The sequence below is a fragment of the Pantherophis guttatus genome, chromosome 3 (genome assembly GCF_059756535.1).
Source record: "Pantherophis guttatus breed Tessera chromosome 3, ASM5975653v1, whole genome shotgun sequence".
NCBI classification, from domain to species: Eukaryota; Metazoa; Chordata; class Lepidosauria; order Squamata; family Colubridae; genus Pantherophis; species Pantherophis guttatus.
In genome coordinates, this window is record NC_142065.1 from 52,540,969 (window position 1) to 52,556,831 (window position 15,863).

A 15,863-nucleotide genomic window follows, 5' to 3' on the forward strand; every position below is an offset into this window, starting at 1 on the left:
AGTTTATCTGGGCATGCAGGGAGGCATTGGCCTACCCCTGCTGCCTGAGGGGAATTAGTCTTGTTAATAGAGTTTGCACATGAACCATCCAGGACTTTGCCAGCTATTAATCTCACACCCATGCAGGGACCTACATTTTTGTGGTGTTCGCTGCAAGCACATCAGGGACTGCATCCTCTAAGGGCCCTCCTAAAAGGGGCTGGTGCTGAGACAGGTAGAACGGGATTTGGATGAATCTTAAGCAGAGCTCTGTGGTGCAGAGGGAATGAGAAAGCTTGCCCACCCTGGCACTGGGCCTGTCTTTGCAACATGAGAGGAAAATAGTGCAATTGAATGTCCTGGATTATTGCCTTGGGTCTCTGCTAAGCAGCACTGAGAATGCTGCAGCCCAGTGTTGGCATAAATAAGGATGCCTCATTATTGACTCCAGTCACCTTCAGTGCAAGTAGTGATGGCTTTATCTGGAGCAAATAACAGCACTTTTTTTGAAGTCCTAAGGAAAATGTCTTCCTCACAGTCTGGCACTGTTGTATCCATGTTTGCAAATGTTTTAAAGCACTTCCCTCTACACTGTGCTGTTACTCTTTCCTGCCAAGCTCTTCTCAAGGCATTTTACAATCCCAACCACCTCAGGACATTCGTTTGGCCTGAAATAGAGTGACTCATCAGGAAGCTGACCATCAGCCCCAGGATAAAAAGCCAAATGGTTGCTTGAGTTGCTGGGGAAAGGGAGGGAGGGGACACAGATGGGGGCAAACAAAGTGTAGGAACAGGAGGGAGGAAAAGAAGAAGCAACTGAAAGAGAAAGGAAGGAAGGAAGCCATAGGTGGAGAGAAGGGAAGGGAATGGATGGATAGTCCAATAAAAAAAAGTCACATTTAGACTGTTCCATAGAAATGAATCAATTATCTGTGGGAAGCCCACTGAAGGAGGACTACAGCAATCGCCCACCCCCATACAGTGGTTCCCTAACAACCGAGTTTGTGGATATGTCTTTATCTCCATGCACTTTTAGATTCAGCTACCCTGTCTGATCTTACAGATGGTGGGGACTGGGGAGGCTTTCCATTCCTAAAATGAAAATTGTCTATCTGCCTCAAATTCACAGCTTTTAAAAATAGGCTGACTCTACCTGGGAAATTTCTTAAGAGGTGCGGCTTGTATTTTCTCAGCAGGTGTAAACATCTGGTCAACCTTTTGTAGGATTAGAAGTGAAGCAGGGTCAAGCTTGGTTAATAAATGGATGGGGTATTCCCAAGAAATACAAGGACCATGCAATAGCCTGGGAATATGAAGAGCACTCCAGAAGAAGGCAAGAGATTGCTTTCTCTGTCACTGCCAAGAAAATTACCGGTACATGGATGATGTGTCCATGAAATCACCCAGTGTTGAGCTTGGCTTGAAGGCAACTTACCTTTGTATCCTATTTAAGTAGCTAGAAGCCCTGTTGAAATTTAGAGTTGAATGGGAAGTATAATACAGAAAGGCTGCAGAAAATCAAATCCTTAGAAATCTGGGGAATTATGGTAGTGGCACTATTACCGTTTTAATACAAACTAAGATTATTATCACTATTCATATCCTGCCTACCCTCCAAGGAGATGAAGCTTATATAAGCAGTTTCTACCTCCTTCTATGAAATATTAAACTGAATGACAGTGAGTAGCCCAAAATCCCCTAGCAAGCTTAACGTCTGAATGAGGTCTTAGATCCCTGGAAATCTTGTCCAATACTTTCATTATTCTCTATGGTTCAGCGTGTGCTGACAACCGCACCTTCACACAATTTCATTTATAGTTGTGACATGTTGTGATGTGTGGTGTGGTATGATGTGGTGTGATATGGTGTGATGTTACATTATGTTATGTTATATGTTATGTTACTTTTATATTATGGTACACCATAAATGTGATAAAGAAGAAAAGTTGGGCTCATTTTCTTTTCAAGTAAACGTTGGGTGGGGCTATTTCCAGAGCAGCAATATTTGTTCTAGGTGCATTGGACTACAGGTTCTATCATCTCCAGCTAGCAGCGTTAGAAACCTGCGGGAAATGGGATTTGTAATTCAGTCCTTTTTTGGAGAATGCCAGATTGACAAAGACTGTTTTAAAATAAGCCTAAACTGAAATTAGCCATTACAATCAGGAGTGAACCAAGGAAGAAGAAAAGGAGAGGAAGAAAGTGCCAGTTAGAAGCCCTGAAGCTGAACATCTCCCCATCTGATTGCTCAGTCCAGGAACAGCTGGTAGACTATAGAGTGAGTGAGACTTGTGGGGCGCTGGAGTTCCAGAAATTATCTTCTGAAAGAAAGATGTACTAAGAGCTATAACTAGAGGAGAATAAATGATGTTTCTGGGGGGGGGGAGTGTTGACGACCATCATTAAGTCCAAGAGGCTCGTGCTGCTCACTCATGCATTGCATTAGACATTGGGTTGCCAAGACTAGTTGCCAAAGAGCTCCTGTGCCTGTAATAGCTGCACTGAAATACATTCCACCAGGTGCAAATTTTCTCAACATTGTCATACTCCGTATTCCTGTGCAACTTGTTCAAAGTATTTTGGGGATCTCATTTGACACAGAACTGCCAATGAACATGGAAGCCCCTGCTGAAATAGATTTTCTTCTTCCATATGTATTATATGGTTGCATACAATGGCATGGGTGGAAAAATGGAAAGATGCACAACTGAATGGCCTTGCTGAATGCTTCGGTGTATAAGAAACATTTGGGGACCTCCAGTGCTATATTTTTTGCTAAAGCCTAAATGTATGTAATTGAAATAATAATACATTATTGATTTTAAATTGACATAACAACACATAACACATAACCTAGAACTAAGGAGAAATTTCCTGACAGAACAATTAATCAGTGCAATAGCTTGCTTCCAGAGGTGTGGTTACTCCAACACTGGAGATTTTGTAAGAAGACATTAGGCACCCATTTGTCTGAAATGGTATAGGGCCGTGATGGCAAACCTATGGTGCACGTGCCACAGTTGGCACACAGTGCCCTCTCTGATGGCACATCACCCCAGTTCAGCTCTACTGCACATGCGCCTCCGGCCGGCCAGCTACTCTTCAGGTCTCTGCCGCGCATTCACGGGAGGGAGGGTGCATGTGGGGGGGGGCACACACCAATGGTGGGTTCCTCCTGGTTCGGCCCGGTTCTCCCGAGCCGGTAGTGGTGACGATATGACGTTACCAAACCAGTTCTGCGCCCCCTGCGCCCCCCCCCGCGCGCCCCCACCTCCCGCATTATTCTTACCTTTTATTTGGCCCCACCCCCAATCTATTGCTACCTCCTGAGTCCCAGCTGATGGCTAGAGGGAAAAAAACTGTTTAAACTCTTGCGCGGGGCTTCAAAGGGCTGCCCTACAGCTGATCAGTGTTAAAAGAAAACAAATGAGTAGACCGGTGCCTGCAAAAATACATGAGTAGATCAGTGCCTGCAAAAATAAATGGGTAGACCAGTGCCTGCAAAAATACATGAGTAGATTAATGCCTGCAAAAATACATGAGTAGACCAGTGCCTGCAAAAGTACATGAGTAGATCAGTGCCTGCAAAAATAAATGGGTAGATCGGTACAGCTCTGCAAGCAGTTAAAAGCCTGGTAGACCAGTACCTCTGCTAAATCCTAAATAATTGTCACATGACCATCAAGCCACGCCCACAAAATAAGCCATGCCCACAGAACCGGTAGTAAAAAAAATTTAGAACCCACCCCGGCACACACATGGGCAGGGGGCAGGGCACATGCCCTTGGGCGTGCATGCATTGCATTTTGGGGGTTCGGGTGCGCGCTTTGGGCACTTGGTCCGGAAAAGGTTAGCCATCACTGGTATAGGGCTTCCTGCTTGAGTGGGGCGTTGGAATAGAAGACCGCCAAAGTCCCTTCCAACTCTCTTATTTTCTTACACATTATTACATTATTATATAAGAATAACTTCTGTTTCTCTTCCCCTCCTCCTCATTCGTTTCTTTGTGTTACTACTTAGATGGTAGGTTCCTTGAATTTGGGACTTGACCAATCTTTGTGAACATATTATTGCTGTTAAAATGATTTGAAAAATGTAATTTGGATGCACATACCTGGTTTTTAACAGTTGGCTCTAGTTCTGACCATCAGCTGTAGTCACTTCTTTTTGACTTAGTTCTTTAAAAACTCTGCCTCAAAAATGGCTCAAAAAAATCTCTATCCAACACCTGTCATGAAGCCTTAATAGCAAAGCCATTTAGCTTCTCTGCAATCTCTCCATCCTCCAGTAAACCTTCTCAGACAGCTCATCTGGCCTCCCAATCCTTCTTAGAGTCTCCCTTGTTGTTGAATAATTTTGTGTTTTGTTTTACTGATTTTATACCCAACTTAAATTTGTTTTTCCTGGTGTTTTTTTTCCCTTTCTTTAATTGGATAAGGTTTATTTTTAAGGGAAACGGTATCGTCCTTCAGAGTTGACTTGACTGTGCTCATCAATTATGTTGGCATTGTCATGGATTTGTTAATCCCTGTCACTTTTTCTATTAGCCACCTTTCCCTTTTGTGGAAATAGTTTGTATTATCACAGTTTTAAGCAACTTCTTGTTGAAATTACCTCTCTTCTTCAACTTAATTTTAGTCCTCTTATTTTTAAGCTGTTTGTCAAATTCAGTCACCTGACCTCAGGCATTTCCATGGGTAACTCTTTTAAGGCATAGTTACTTATTCTGTCTAGGAATGTCACAGTTTGAATGAATACCTATACCTTTTGAGTCAGGTTTAACATTACATTTTTATCTTTTACCTAACTTCATTTTCTTTTGTTTGGTTTTATCATTTCATGCCCCCCTTCGATTTTTAATCAGGGAAATTACAGTAATAATATACAAGTATATTTTTTTAACAGAACATTTCTATCAATTGAGATTATGTAGAACAATTTAGGAAACTTTGTGAAGCATTTGATGCCCATATGTTTTACCAATAAAGGAGAATATTTGTAGCTCAAGGTTGAAATGAGGGGTCCTTGCTCAGTGAGCAAGGTTGTTTGTTTGTTTGTTTTGCAGTTGTTTCATTACCCAAACTAGGTAACATCATTAGTACTGATGATATTACTAGTTTGGGTAATGAAACATCTGCAAGAAAACAACCAAACTCAAGGAGCACCTCATGAAGAAACATTTCCCAACCAAAACATTTCCCAACCAAAAGAACCTTGGTGGCACAGCAGACTAAAGTGCTGTTAAGTAACACCAGCTGCCTGCAATTACTGCAAGTTCAAATCTCACCAGGCTCAAGGTTGACTCAGCCTTCCATCCTTTCGAGGTAGGTAAAATGAGGACCCGGATTGTGGGGGCAATAAGCTGACTTTGTATAAAAAAGAACACCGCTTGGGGGGGGGCGAAAGCACAATGTAAACTGCCCTGAATCTCCAGAGAAGGGCGGCATATAAATTGAACCAATAAATAAATAAATAAATAAAACTTCTCGAGATTTTTTGCAATACCAACACATCTGCAGGGCATCAGGATAAAGAAGACAGCTCTTAGCTTGGTAGGTTTTGAAAAGTAAAGTAGGCTTGGACCCAAATAGTACCTGGATGAGAAATAAGCAGGAAATCTTAGGCCTCTAGGCCAGTAGGTATCCAGAGGAAGGGAAGAACATGAAATGTAATCAGGTCATCATATAACCCCATAACTTATATATTTTGGTTTACACTATTTAGATGACAATCCATCCCAAAGCAGTGACTTTTGTGACATGCAAAGGGATGCAAATACATAATGGCAGTATTTATATTCTAAGACTATTTATTATATAGGTCTCATTTTTTGTCATTATGACAATGCTGTGGCCTGGCCTGGGAAATCCAAATAAATCCAAGAAGAATCCAGTGTCAAGTCATCTTCATATTATTGCCAAGATTATTGTGTGGTTGTGTCTGTGATGTCATCGAGAATTGAGTACAACTCAGGAGAGATCTGACTTTATCCTTCATAAAAATAGATATTTTTCCAGATCTAGCATTCTTTAGAAATGTTGCACTACAATTTTAATGTCCCTTTAAATGGTTGCTATTTTATTCCGCCTGTATACTCATTGTCAAGTTCTGTTTGTTTGCAATTCAAGCCTTGAAATATCCCCAGTATTAGTCTTCAGAAAAATCACACCCTAAATGAGGTTCTGCTGAATTCTTACATAAATCAAATATGTAACATGTAGCTGCCCATCTGTTTGCTTGTTTATAATGCTGCAAGAATTTGGGGGCTCAGTCCTAATAGCATATGGAGTGGGAGCTGCAGTCTGTCCATCCACCCATTTGTTTTGTAGTTCCTCCCTGGAGCTAGTTTTTTAAAAAAAATAAACCATTCTTTCTCCATTGGCATCAATTGGAGCTGGGTTTTTAATATGTATTTTAATAGAGAGATTGCAGTTGTAAAATGGGAAGGCTGAAATCTCTTTCTATTTGTGCAAATCTCAAACAGAATTGAGCCCCTGGACACTTCATACTAACATAAACAAATGGAAGGGCAGCTGCACATGATGGATTTACTGTGTCATACTGTTTTGTCCTCTGCTCACTCTCTCTCTCTCCAAAATCGGTTTGAAAACCACGCTACTATTTTCTTGTCTCACTGTAGTTCAAGTGGCACTTGTCCCATTTGTGCTGGCTCAGCTTATTCCAAGGTTCCCTAGTGCCTAACAAATCTAAGCCTTTCTTCCCAATACCACTGTCACATCCACGCATTGAGACTTCTCTGCATGCAATTTTCTGACTGTTTCTGGAAGATAAATCCACTTTGGGCATTGGAGGTGGGGGTGGGGAACGGGTTGATGGGAAAGAAAGAAGATTCATCCATATTTATCAAACTCCATCACAGATTTGGCAAATCTGCCTGATCACCCCAGCTATATTTTGCATTATTAAATATTCATACAAGCTAGTTGACAGTGTGGAGTTTGTACATTTTTTGCTCCTGAATCATTTATGTACAATCAGCAGAGGCAGGGGCAGCATTTTTCCTTAGCATCTCGTCTCTCCCACCCAGTATCATGGTAACAATGCAGTCTTTGGACACCATCATTGTTATTAACTGAATTTGTAAAGCAGAACATTTAATAGAGAATGGCTTTGAAAAGTTTTCAAAATGGAACTGTTGAAAGGCTGAAGAACCTTTCAGTAGTGGAGAATTTTCTGGTAAACTCTAAAATGAACCAACCAACCTTCCTTCCTTCCTTCCTTCCTTCCTTCCTTCCTTCCTTCCTTCCTCCCTCCCTCCCTCCCTCCCTCCCTCCCTCCCTCCTTTCTTTTTCATACAGCTGGTCCTTGACTTATGACCACAATTGAGCCCAAAATTTCTGTTGCTCATTTGTTGAGTTTTGCCCCATTTTACGACTTTTCTTCCCCCAGTTGTAAAGTGAATCACTGCAGTTGTTAAATTAGTAACACAGTTAGTAAATGAATCTGGCTTCTCCATTGACTTTATTTGTCAGAAGGTTGCAAAAGGAGGCCACATGACCCCGAGACTCTGCAACCATCATAAATATGAGTCAGTTGCCAAGTATCTCAATTTTGATTATGTGACCATGGGGATGCTGCAATGGTCATAAGTATGAAAAATAGTCATAAGTCACTTTTTTCAGTGCAGTTGTAACTTTGAATGGTCGCTAAATGAACTGTTATAAGTCAAGGACTTGCTGTACTTATTTTAAGAACTACCTGCTACAGGAATAGAACTATTATCATTCCCATTGTAGACCTCCCAGCTCATATGTTCTCCAGTCCCAAAGAGAACGTAGACAGACAAATTTTAAAGGATTATAATTCCAATTTGAATAATCCATCCCTTGACAGGGGAGTGCCTGTTGGCGAGCTTTAGACAGAGAACTGCAAGCTAATTAGGTAAAGATGGAATAAGTGTATTCCCATTCTGCACCTTTTCTTTCTGAGTATAAAGGGCAAAAAGTATAAAGGGACACGGTGGCTCAGTGGCTAAGATGCTGAGCTTGTCAATCAAAAGGTCGGCAGTTCAGCGGTTCAAATCCCTAGTGCCACGTAACCAGATGAGGTCCCATTACTTGTTCCAGCTTCTGCCAACCTAGCAGTTCGAAAGCACGTAAAAAATGCAAGTAGAAAAATAGGGACCACATTTGGTGGGAAGGTAACAGCGTTCCGTGCGCCTTTGGCATTTAGTCATGCCGGCCACATGACCACAGAGACATCTTCGGACAGTGCTGACTGTTCGGGTTTGAAATGGAGATGAGCACCACCCCCTAGAGTCGGGAACGACTAGCACATATGTGCGAGGGGAACCTTTAGCTTTATAAAGGGCAAATTCCAATTCTTTCATAAACAATATTTTCTCAAATTTATGGATGGGAATCTGAATTCTCTCCTTTTGTCCATTTTTGAAGTAGGGTTGACAGAGTGGCTATCAAGCTTCAGCATCTATTGTGGGGCAATGTGCCTATAATTATAAATGAGCCTCAGTGGCGCAGTGGTTAGAGGGCAGTACTGCAGGCTACTTCTGCTGACTGCCGGCTGCCTGCAATTTGGCAGTTCGAATCTCACTAGGCTCACGGTTGATTCAGCCTTCCATCCTTCCAAGGTTGGTAAAATGAGGACCCAGATTGTTGGGGGCAATATGCTGACTCTGTAAACCGCTTAGAGAGGGCTATAAAGCACTGTGAAGCGGTGTATAAGTCTAAGTGCTATTGCTATTACACCGTTCCACTTCTGTATGTATCTATTCTATATCATGGCCAAATAATGCTTTTTCCTCCCGGGGAGAACGTATATTTTCACTCTTAAACATTTTTTTTTCTTTTGCTGCCCTCCCAGGTGTGTAGGGGCAGAACCAGGCTCCATTAGACACACTGAAATAGGGACAGGGGGATTGGGACCTTGGAGAGATGGGGGCTCAGTGCGAAGTAGGCATATTAAACCCAGAAGAAACTTAATACACCAAGAGTCCAGCTTCAGAATTGTGTAAATCAGTGTTTCTCAAACTTGGCAACTTGAAGATGTCTGGACTTCAAGTTGCCACGGTTAAGAAACAGTGGTATAAATAGTATACCTTTCACAAGCTGTCACATCATAGACATGGATATTATATATGTCATGCCCTCGGGTATGAATTTCCCCCCCTTAGAAAGTGAGGAAATTTTCTGTTTTACACCATGGCATTCTGCATGGCATTTTTGCTTACATATTCAAATTAAGGTGCCTTATTTTTATCGTTATTTCTAACAGCGAGAGGGTCAGAATAAGAACATATTTAGATGACAGGGACAGTGACCGCATACGTATAACTAATATGCCCTATTTTTTTCACTGCTTATTATCACATAGAACACATTTTAAGTGCACTAAGTAATCATACAGTGAAAGGTATTTCATATCACCCCATTCATAACATTTGAGATTTACTGGCATAGGAGATTTTGCTTGTTGTAAATCTCCCTATTTGTCTTTCACTTCCATGTTAGGAAGCCTCACAATTCCCTTAAGAAAGCTTGAGATGCAAAAAACATAAAGATGGATCAGATAAGTCTTTGAAGAAAAAGTTTGGTAAAACTTTGACCGTGGATGAAAGTGGACAAGGAAGAAAAACCTAATAATTTTTTAAAGGCAGAGTAGGTCTAAGCAACATTTATCTGTCTAAGTTCAGTGTAATGCTGCACTACTGGGATTCATAAGCAAAAGATGTTTTATGTTTCTGATGGACCTGTTAGACTTTGCAAAGCGCCAGAGTAGTAAAAACCAGCAAGGAATGCCACAGGAAGTCAGAAGTAGGTTTCTGTTGTAACACATTTATTGCCAGCATCATTTTGGTACAGTCCATTCCTGCATATCTTGCTGATCCTGGGATAACAGAACCTTGGTCTACCAAATAAACCTTTGAGCTAAAATTGGACACTGCCCTGGGTTGAAAGACTAATCTTTTACAAAACCATGTATGTGATGTGCTTACTTAGCAGAAAATATCCATGTAGATCAAGATATCTTTTTTTCAATTTAAAGTGCTGAAAACATTTTCAGGTTTGAAAATCATTGTCATTCTCAGTTTTGGTATCTTTTCCTCAGTTCCAATTATGATATATAACTATCCATCCTCTGTATGGTTTCTTCCCCCAGGTTTCTTGACATCAACAGAATACTGTAAGAGCACCTCCTCCACTTCCTGTGTGCTGATGGGCAAAAGTTCAGAGGTCACCTCATCATGAAAAATGGGACAATCCACTTTCTCAGTATGGGTTCATCCCTACAAATCAGGGCCCATCTCATCTGTATTTCCTCTTGTGCCGGCACATTGGATGCAGAGGCTACTGAAACAAGCATCTTTGTGTTGTATGTATGAAATTAACTTTTCTTCCCTCTGCCCAAAGCAAATATATCTATTTATAGTTTATGTTGTGTATTTTTGACTTGAAATGCACTTTTCGGTAGACTTTATTTCCTCCCATGTCAACAGAAGATTTGCATCTTGGTACCCAGGAATCAACAGGCCTTTCAGCTCTGGAGGAATGATGGCCTCTTTGAGACATATGGGTGTAACAGACTGAGATACTTGCTAAATGTCTGGGATGCTACGCTATATAAAAAAACATTCTCTTGGACCTCTTCCTTTCCGTTGTTTCTCCTCCTCTGATCCCAAGAAGATGAGATGGTGCTAAACGATTTACAATTGGATCTTCACTGCTGTGGGTATAGAGGGAAGTATTCATTAAAAGGACTGGCCATATTCCATACAAGGCACTCTTCATAAAGGAGTAAAATGAAATAACCAGGTTAAAAAAGCCTGGACAAAAATGTATCGAATCGCAATCTCCCCCATTTGTGTCTTAGCATCTTAATTAAGTCCTCTTTCTCATGGTATCAGCCCCATCCCCGATTGAGAATTTCTGAGCCACTTGTTTTTGTAAGTCATAGACTGAAAAAAGGCACCTAAAGTAGATTTCTTCTTGATTATGGTATTTCATGGAACATTGATCCCTTAAAGACATATTACTGTATATAGGGATCAAAATCAAAATTGTACCCAAGTAGCAATTTCTCCCACTATAAATTTAGTATCATTATGAACAAGAACTATAGATTAATGGCTGTCATAATCTACCATTATCAGCATGGATATTGGTAAAGCCCAGTTGTGATTGACAGTTCAGAGAAAAATACACAGATCCAAGTAGAACTTTTTCTTCCAGGCTCAGCCCCATCCCTCAACCCCTGGGTCCTAAAAATAATTAAAAGACTCTGGAGACTACTAGATCATAGTGATCAATGACTTGAAAATTAGTTCTATAAAAACAACTCCGCATTGCTTGTGCACGCCCATATGTAAATATGAAAAGTCTTGGATTCATTCTCATGCCAATCTTATTTTTCGTTACAGTGTAAATTGAATCTTTTGTTTCAAGAACTTTTTCCTGTGTAATAAATTTCCACAATTTGTGATGTCAAAAAAAATGTAAGGAAATAAAATTCTAACTTTATTAATCAAAGTGGTCTCTAACCTTCCTGTTTTCACAGTTGCACAGCTTCTTTTGCAAAGATGCTGAGTGGCAATAACTACTATACCCGGAGATCTATTTAGTAGGAGGTTTAAGGAGGTGCGAACATTCAGCAGATCTTCAAAAATTATCAAAGCAAAATATGCAATTCCTGGAGGAGGAATCCCATATGTATGGAAATATGCAAAGATTTGTTCTGAGACACAAACATAAAAATAAAATGGAACACAACAAGATTCCAGGATTATATTTCAAGGAATTGCCTAAAAGGTTTTGGATATAATACGCTAGCAGCAAAATACAATTGTTTAGGATAATTCAATGGACATCTTTGTGATAACTATGCAGACCTTTGAAAAAGTGGATGCTCCAATGGGGTATTCATAGATTCCTGGTCACCAGTATGAGGAATGGGTTCAAATCTGTTCTGCTTCTAGACAGGCAACCGTCTCCGGGATGGGTCTGTGCTGAGATGAACCTAGTCTGGGGGTGCTTTTCCCCTCCCTCAAAAGCAACTGGCCTGATTTTCTTTTCCTTGAGGAAAAAGAACAAAACATTTCATTTCTCATCCAAGAAACTTCATCAGTTATTTGGGTGGGGGGGGGAATGGAAGGATAGATACTGACAGTTGAGACTGGATGTTGGGGGAATGGAAGATAGGCTTTGATTAGATGGTGGTGGTGGGGGGAGATGGAAGGATTGTATTTCTTTGCATTCATCTGGTCGTTAGTACACTCTTGCCTTCAGGGTCACCAGTGTCAAAGTGCAAATGGAAGTGAAATCTTGGAACTACTGCAAGGGGTATAGACTGGATATAGTCTATGCTGAGGGCTGCTCAGCATTAACATAATTGACTTTTAACCCTCTTTCAAATCATGATCCTCTCTATCTGAAATGTGTTTGGGAATGATGAAAGTGGCCCAATACTTGGATGGTATCAAATTGGCAAAAACTCTTCTAATTCCTATCTTGATAGTAAAATGGAAAAATCCCACCCCACCCCACCCCCAACAGCATACTAAAATAAAAAAAGAGAAATGATTCCTGATCTCAAACAAGAAGAATGGGGCCAGTCAAGTTACCTTATTAAAAATACACCGTTGATTTATTACAAGTGCTTCCAACCTACTGCCTCCATATGGATCTCACTGCAATTCACATCAGTCAATGAAGATTATGTCTTTTAATGTATTTCTAGACTAGCCTAAGGTATCCTATGTAAGTGGATGCAAAGCAAGATAATGACAAGTTTGGGAACCTTTATTGCTCTGTTGTAAATATTTCTGACAAGGTATGTCTTTAGACAGAGAGCCATTAAGGCCTGGGAAGTGCAGAGAGTTTTTAGCTCTCTTAACATGAGTAGTTATCAAGCTGATAGCAGGAACTATTCAGAGGCAGAAACATGAAAGTAGTTCAAAGCAGTCCAAAGATCTAGAATGAGTCAGTTCTACAAACCAGTCTAAGAGTCAAATTGAAGGTCTGAACAAGCAGGCAATGGAGCAAAGGGGACTTGAAAAAGGCTGCCACAAGAACATGGGTCCGAAGCAGGATAGTGTGTTAAAACCAAAATTGGAATGCTGCATCCAATTTTGGTTGCCACAATGTAAAAAACCTGGGAACATACAAAGATCCAGGTCTATAGAGCCTGTGTCCTGAGCACACTCTTGTACTGCAGTGAGTCTTAGACCCTTTATGCACGGCATGAGAGAAAGTTGAACACCTTTCATATGCGCTGTCTCCAATGTATTCTTGGCATTACCTAGCATAACAAAGTTCCAAATAGCGTAGTCTTGGAACGTGCTGGAATTTCTAGCATGTATACACTATTCAATACACTATTGAAACAGGCTTGGGCATGTCGTGAGAATGGCTGATGGTAGGATTCTGAAAGATCTCCTGTATCGAGAATTAGTGCAGGGAAAGCGCCTTAGAGGGAGACTACAGCTGTGATATAAGGATATTTGCAAGAGGGATCTAAAGGCCTTGGGAATAGACATTAACAACTGGGAAACCTTGATCTCTGATCGTTCAGCTTGGAGGCTAAAGACGCAGCATGGCCTTCTCCAATTCGAAGAGACACTTGTTCGGCAGGCTGAGGCAAAGAGGCAGTCCCGGAACCAGCGAAATCTGGGGGCTGGGCAGGGGACAGAATGTATCTGCCCTCAGTGTGGAAGGAATTGCCACTCTCGAATTGGCCTTTTTAGTCACACCAGATGCTGTTTTAGGACCTCTTTCCAGAGCATGATACCATAGTCTCTTGAGACTGAAGGTTGCCAATGATGAATGTAACAAAGATGTTGAGAGTCTAGAAAGAATACAGAGAAGATCATCAAAGATGATTAGGGGACTGGAGACTAAAACATATAAAGGACAGTTGTTGGAATTGGGTACGCCTAGTTTAATGAAAAAAAGAACTAGGAGTGACATGATAGCAGTGTTCCAATATCTAAGGGGTTGCCATAAAGAAGAGCTATTCTTCAACCTATTCTCCAAAGCACCAGAAAGCAGGACAAGAAGCAATGGATGGAAACTAATCAAGGAGAGAAGCATCCTAAAACTAAGGAGAAATTTCCTGACAGAAGAATCAATAGAACGACTTATCTCCAAAAGTTACGTGTGCTCCAACACTGGAAGTTTTTAAGAAGAGATTGGACAACCATTTGTCTGAAATGGTATAGGGTTGCCTGAGCAGGGAATTGGACTAGAAGACCTCCAAAGTCCCTTCCAACTCTGTTATTTTGCTCTTATTCTGTTATTCAGTTGTTTAGAATGGATGGGCAGAGGGCTAGATGGTGCTCATGTGCAGCCCCAGTTACGAGCATAGCTTCAGTCAGAAGCTATTTTTTTCTCAAGGAGAAAAGCTGACTGCTTCTGCTCTGCCCTCCATAGCTGTTGGCTTGTTCTTGGGTGAGGCACCCTGCCAGAATCTGACCCCTCTGAGTCATCCCCCACCTGCTCAGTCTCATTGCTTCTTGAGCTGCCTCAGGTGTCTGTGCGCCTGCCAGCACCTCAGGCTCACAGTCCGTCTGGCCTGTCTCTCAGCCTCTGACTCAGAAGAGACTGTCATAAAAGGGCAACACCGTCCAAGGCAGTTCCCATAAAAGGCATAAAACATTGATAAACCCAAACATTGCAAAGTTAAAACGCTTCTCCAAAATGCTAAAATCTCATTTACAAACAAAACCCCAGACAGACCTTTTCAGATGCATTCAGGGGAAAGCTTGAGAGAGGAGCTGAACATTTTGTGCTTTCTTAAAAAGTTGGCATTTACAGCTTAAGAATGGACTCACAGTGGAGGAAATGTTCTCTTTTCCTTTAACAAATGTAATCGTATTCAAGTGAGGACAAGGGGAAAGGGCTCCCGTTCCCAAAGGGAGCTGCTATTTGAGTCCTCACTGCTTGTTTTGGGAAAATACTGAGAACAAAGCTATTTCAGAGGATATTCTTGTAATTTAAGCATGGTGCCTTCATTTTACCCCTTCTCTATTTTTCAATTGTTTGTGTGTGTTTCCATCAGGAGTTAAAATACAGGAGTTGTTAAACAGTTATTATTTATTGTTTTTAACTATACTGTGGATAATGTAATGTTGTCATTTATTTAATTTTTTATTCTTCCCAACTACCAGCAGCCCAGGGTGATTATACTTACTATATCAGTCAATGACAACTATTGATTGGAACAGAATATAAATTAAATTTATTTATTTATTTATTTATTAGTTCGATTTATATGCCGCCCTTCTCCGGAGACTCAGGGCGGCTTACAATGGGTTAAGCAATAGCCTTCATACTTTTGTATATACCTGCTTAGTAGGGCTTTCGGCCACCCCTAGGCGGTGTTCTTTTTTATACAAAGTCAGCTTATTGCCCCCACAATCCGGGTCCTCATTTTACCTACCTCGAAAGGATGGAAGGCTGAGTCAACCTTGAGCCTGGTGAGATGTGAACTTGCAGTAATTGCAGGCAGCTGGCAACTAAGTGCTACTTTAACGGCACTTAGTCCATTGCGCCACCAGGCTCGGGTGAATATATGGCATCTAACCAGAGGAGACAAAATCTAGACAATTTATCATTTTGAGCAGCATTCACTCCTATGTGCAACAGGTAAATTATTGACAGATTCTGGTATTTATCCAGACTGAGAGTGTACTAATTTTTAAAAATAGAAGAGTCAGTGTCAGATAACTCTTTGTATGGTTCTGTGATGTGAAGAAAGGCATTGAACCCAACTGTGTTTTTTCACCTTAGTCACTTTAACATATATGGATCTCAGGTCTCAGGGTATGCTGGCTGGGGAATTCTGGGACAACAAGCCCATTTTAACATGAGTGAAGTTGAGAAACACTGCAGTAGAGAATGTGATGAAGCAAT

The 15,863-nt window shown here is 41.0% G+C and overlaps 1 protein-coding gene and 1 long non-coding RNA gene across 3 annotated transcripts in view; one reads left to right on the forward strand and one right to left on the reverse strand.

Annotated features, from left to right (window-relative positions):
• The window catches only part of LOC117664009 (chemokine-like protein TAFA-5), a 32,587-nt gene extending 21,104 nt beyond the window's left edge, over nucleotides 1-11,483 (forward strand). For both annotated transcript variants that reach the window (XM_034414702.3, XM_034414703.3), the window contains one exon: nucleotides 10,117-11,483. In XM_034414702.3, coding sequence (XP_034270593.1) covers nucleotides 10,117-10,125 — 9 coding nt within the window. In that variant the 3' untranslated portion in view covers nucleotides 10,126-11,483. The remainder of the gene's footprint in view (nucleotides 1-10,116) is intronic.
• Nucleotides 9,774-13,797, reverse strand: LOC148114579 (uncharacterized). Its single transcript, XR_015733057.1, has 2 exons — nucleotides 11,843-13,797; nucleotides 9,774-10,680 (listed from the first exon to the last, which is right to left on the reverse strand). It is a non-coding gene; the product is annotated as an uncharacterized LOC148114579 (long non-coding RNA).
• Between the last annotated feature and the right edge of the window lie 2,066 nt (nucleotides 13,798-15,863).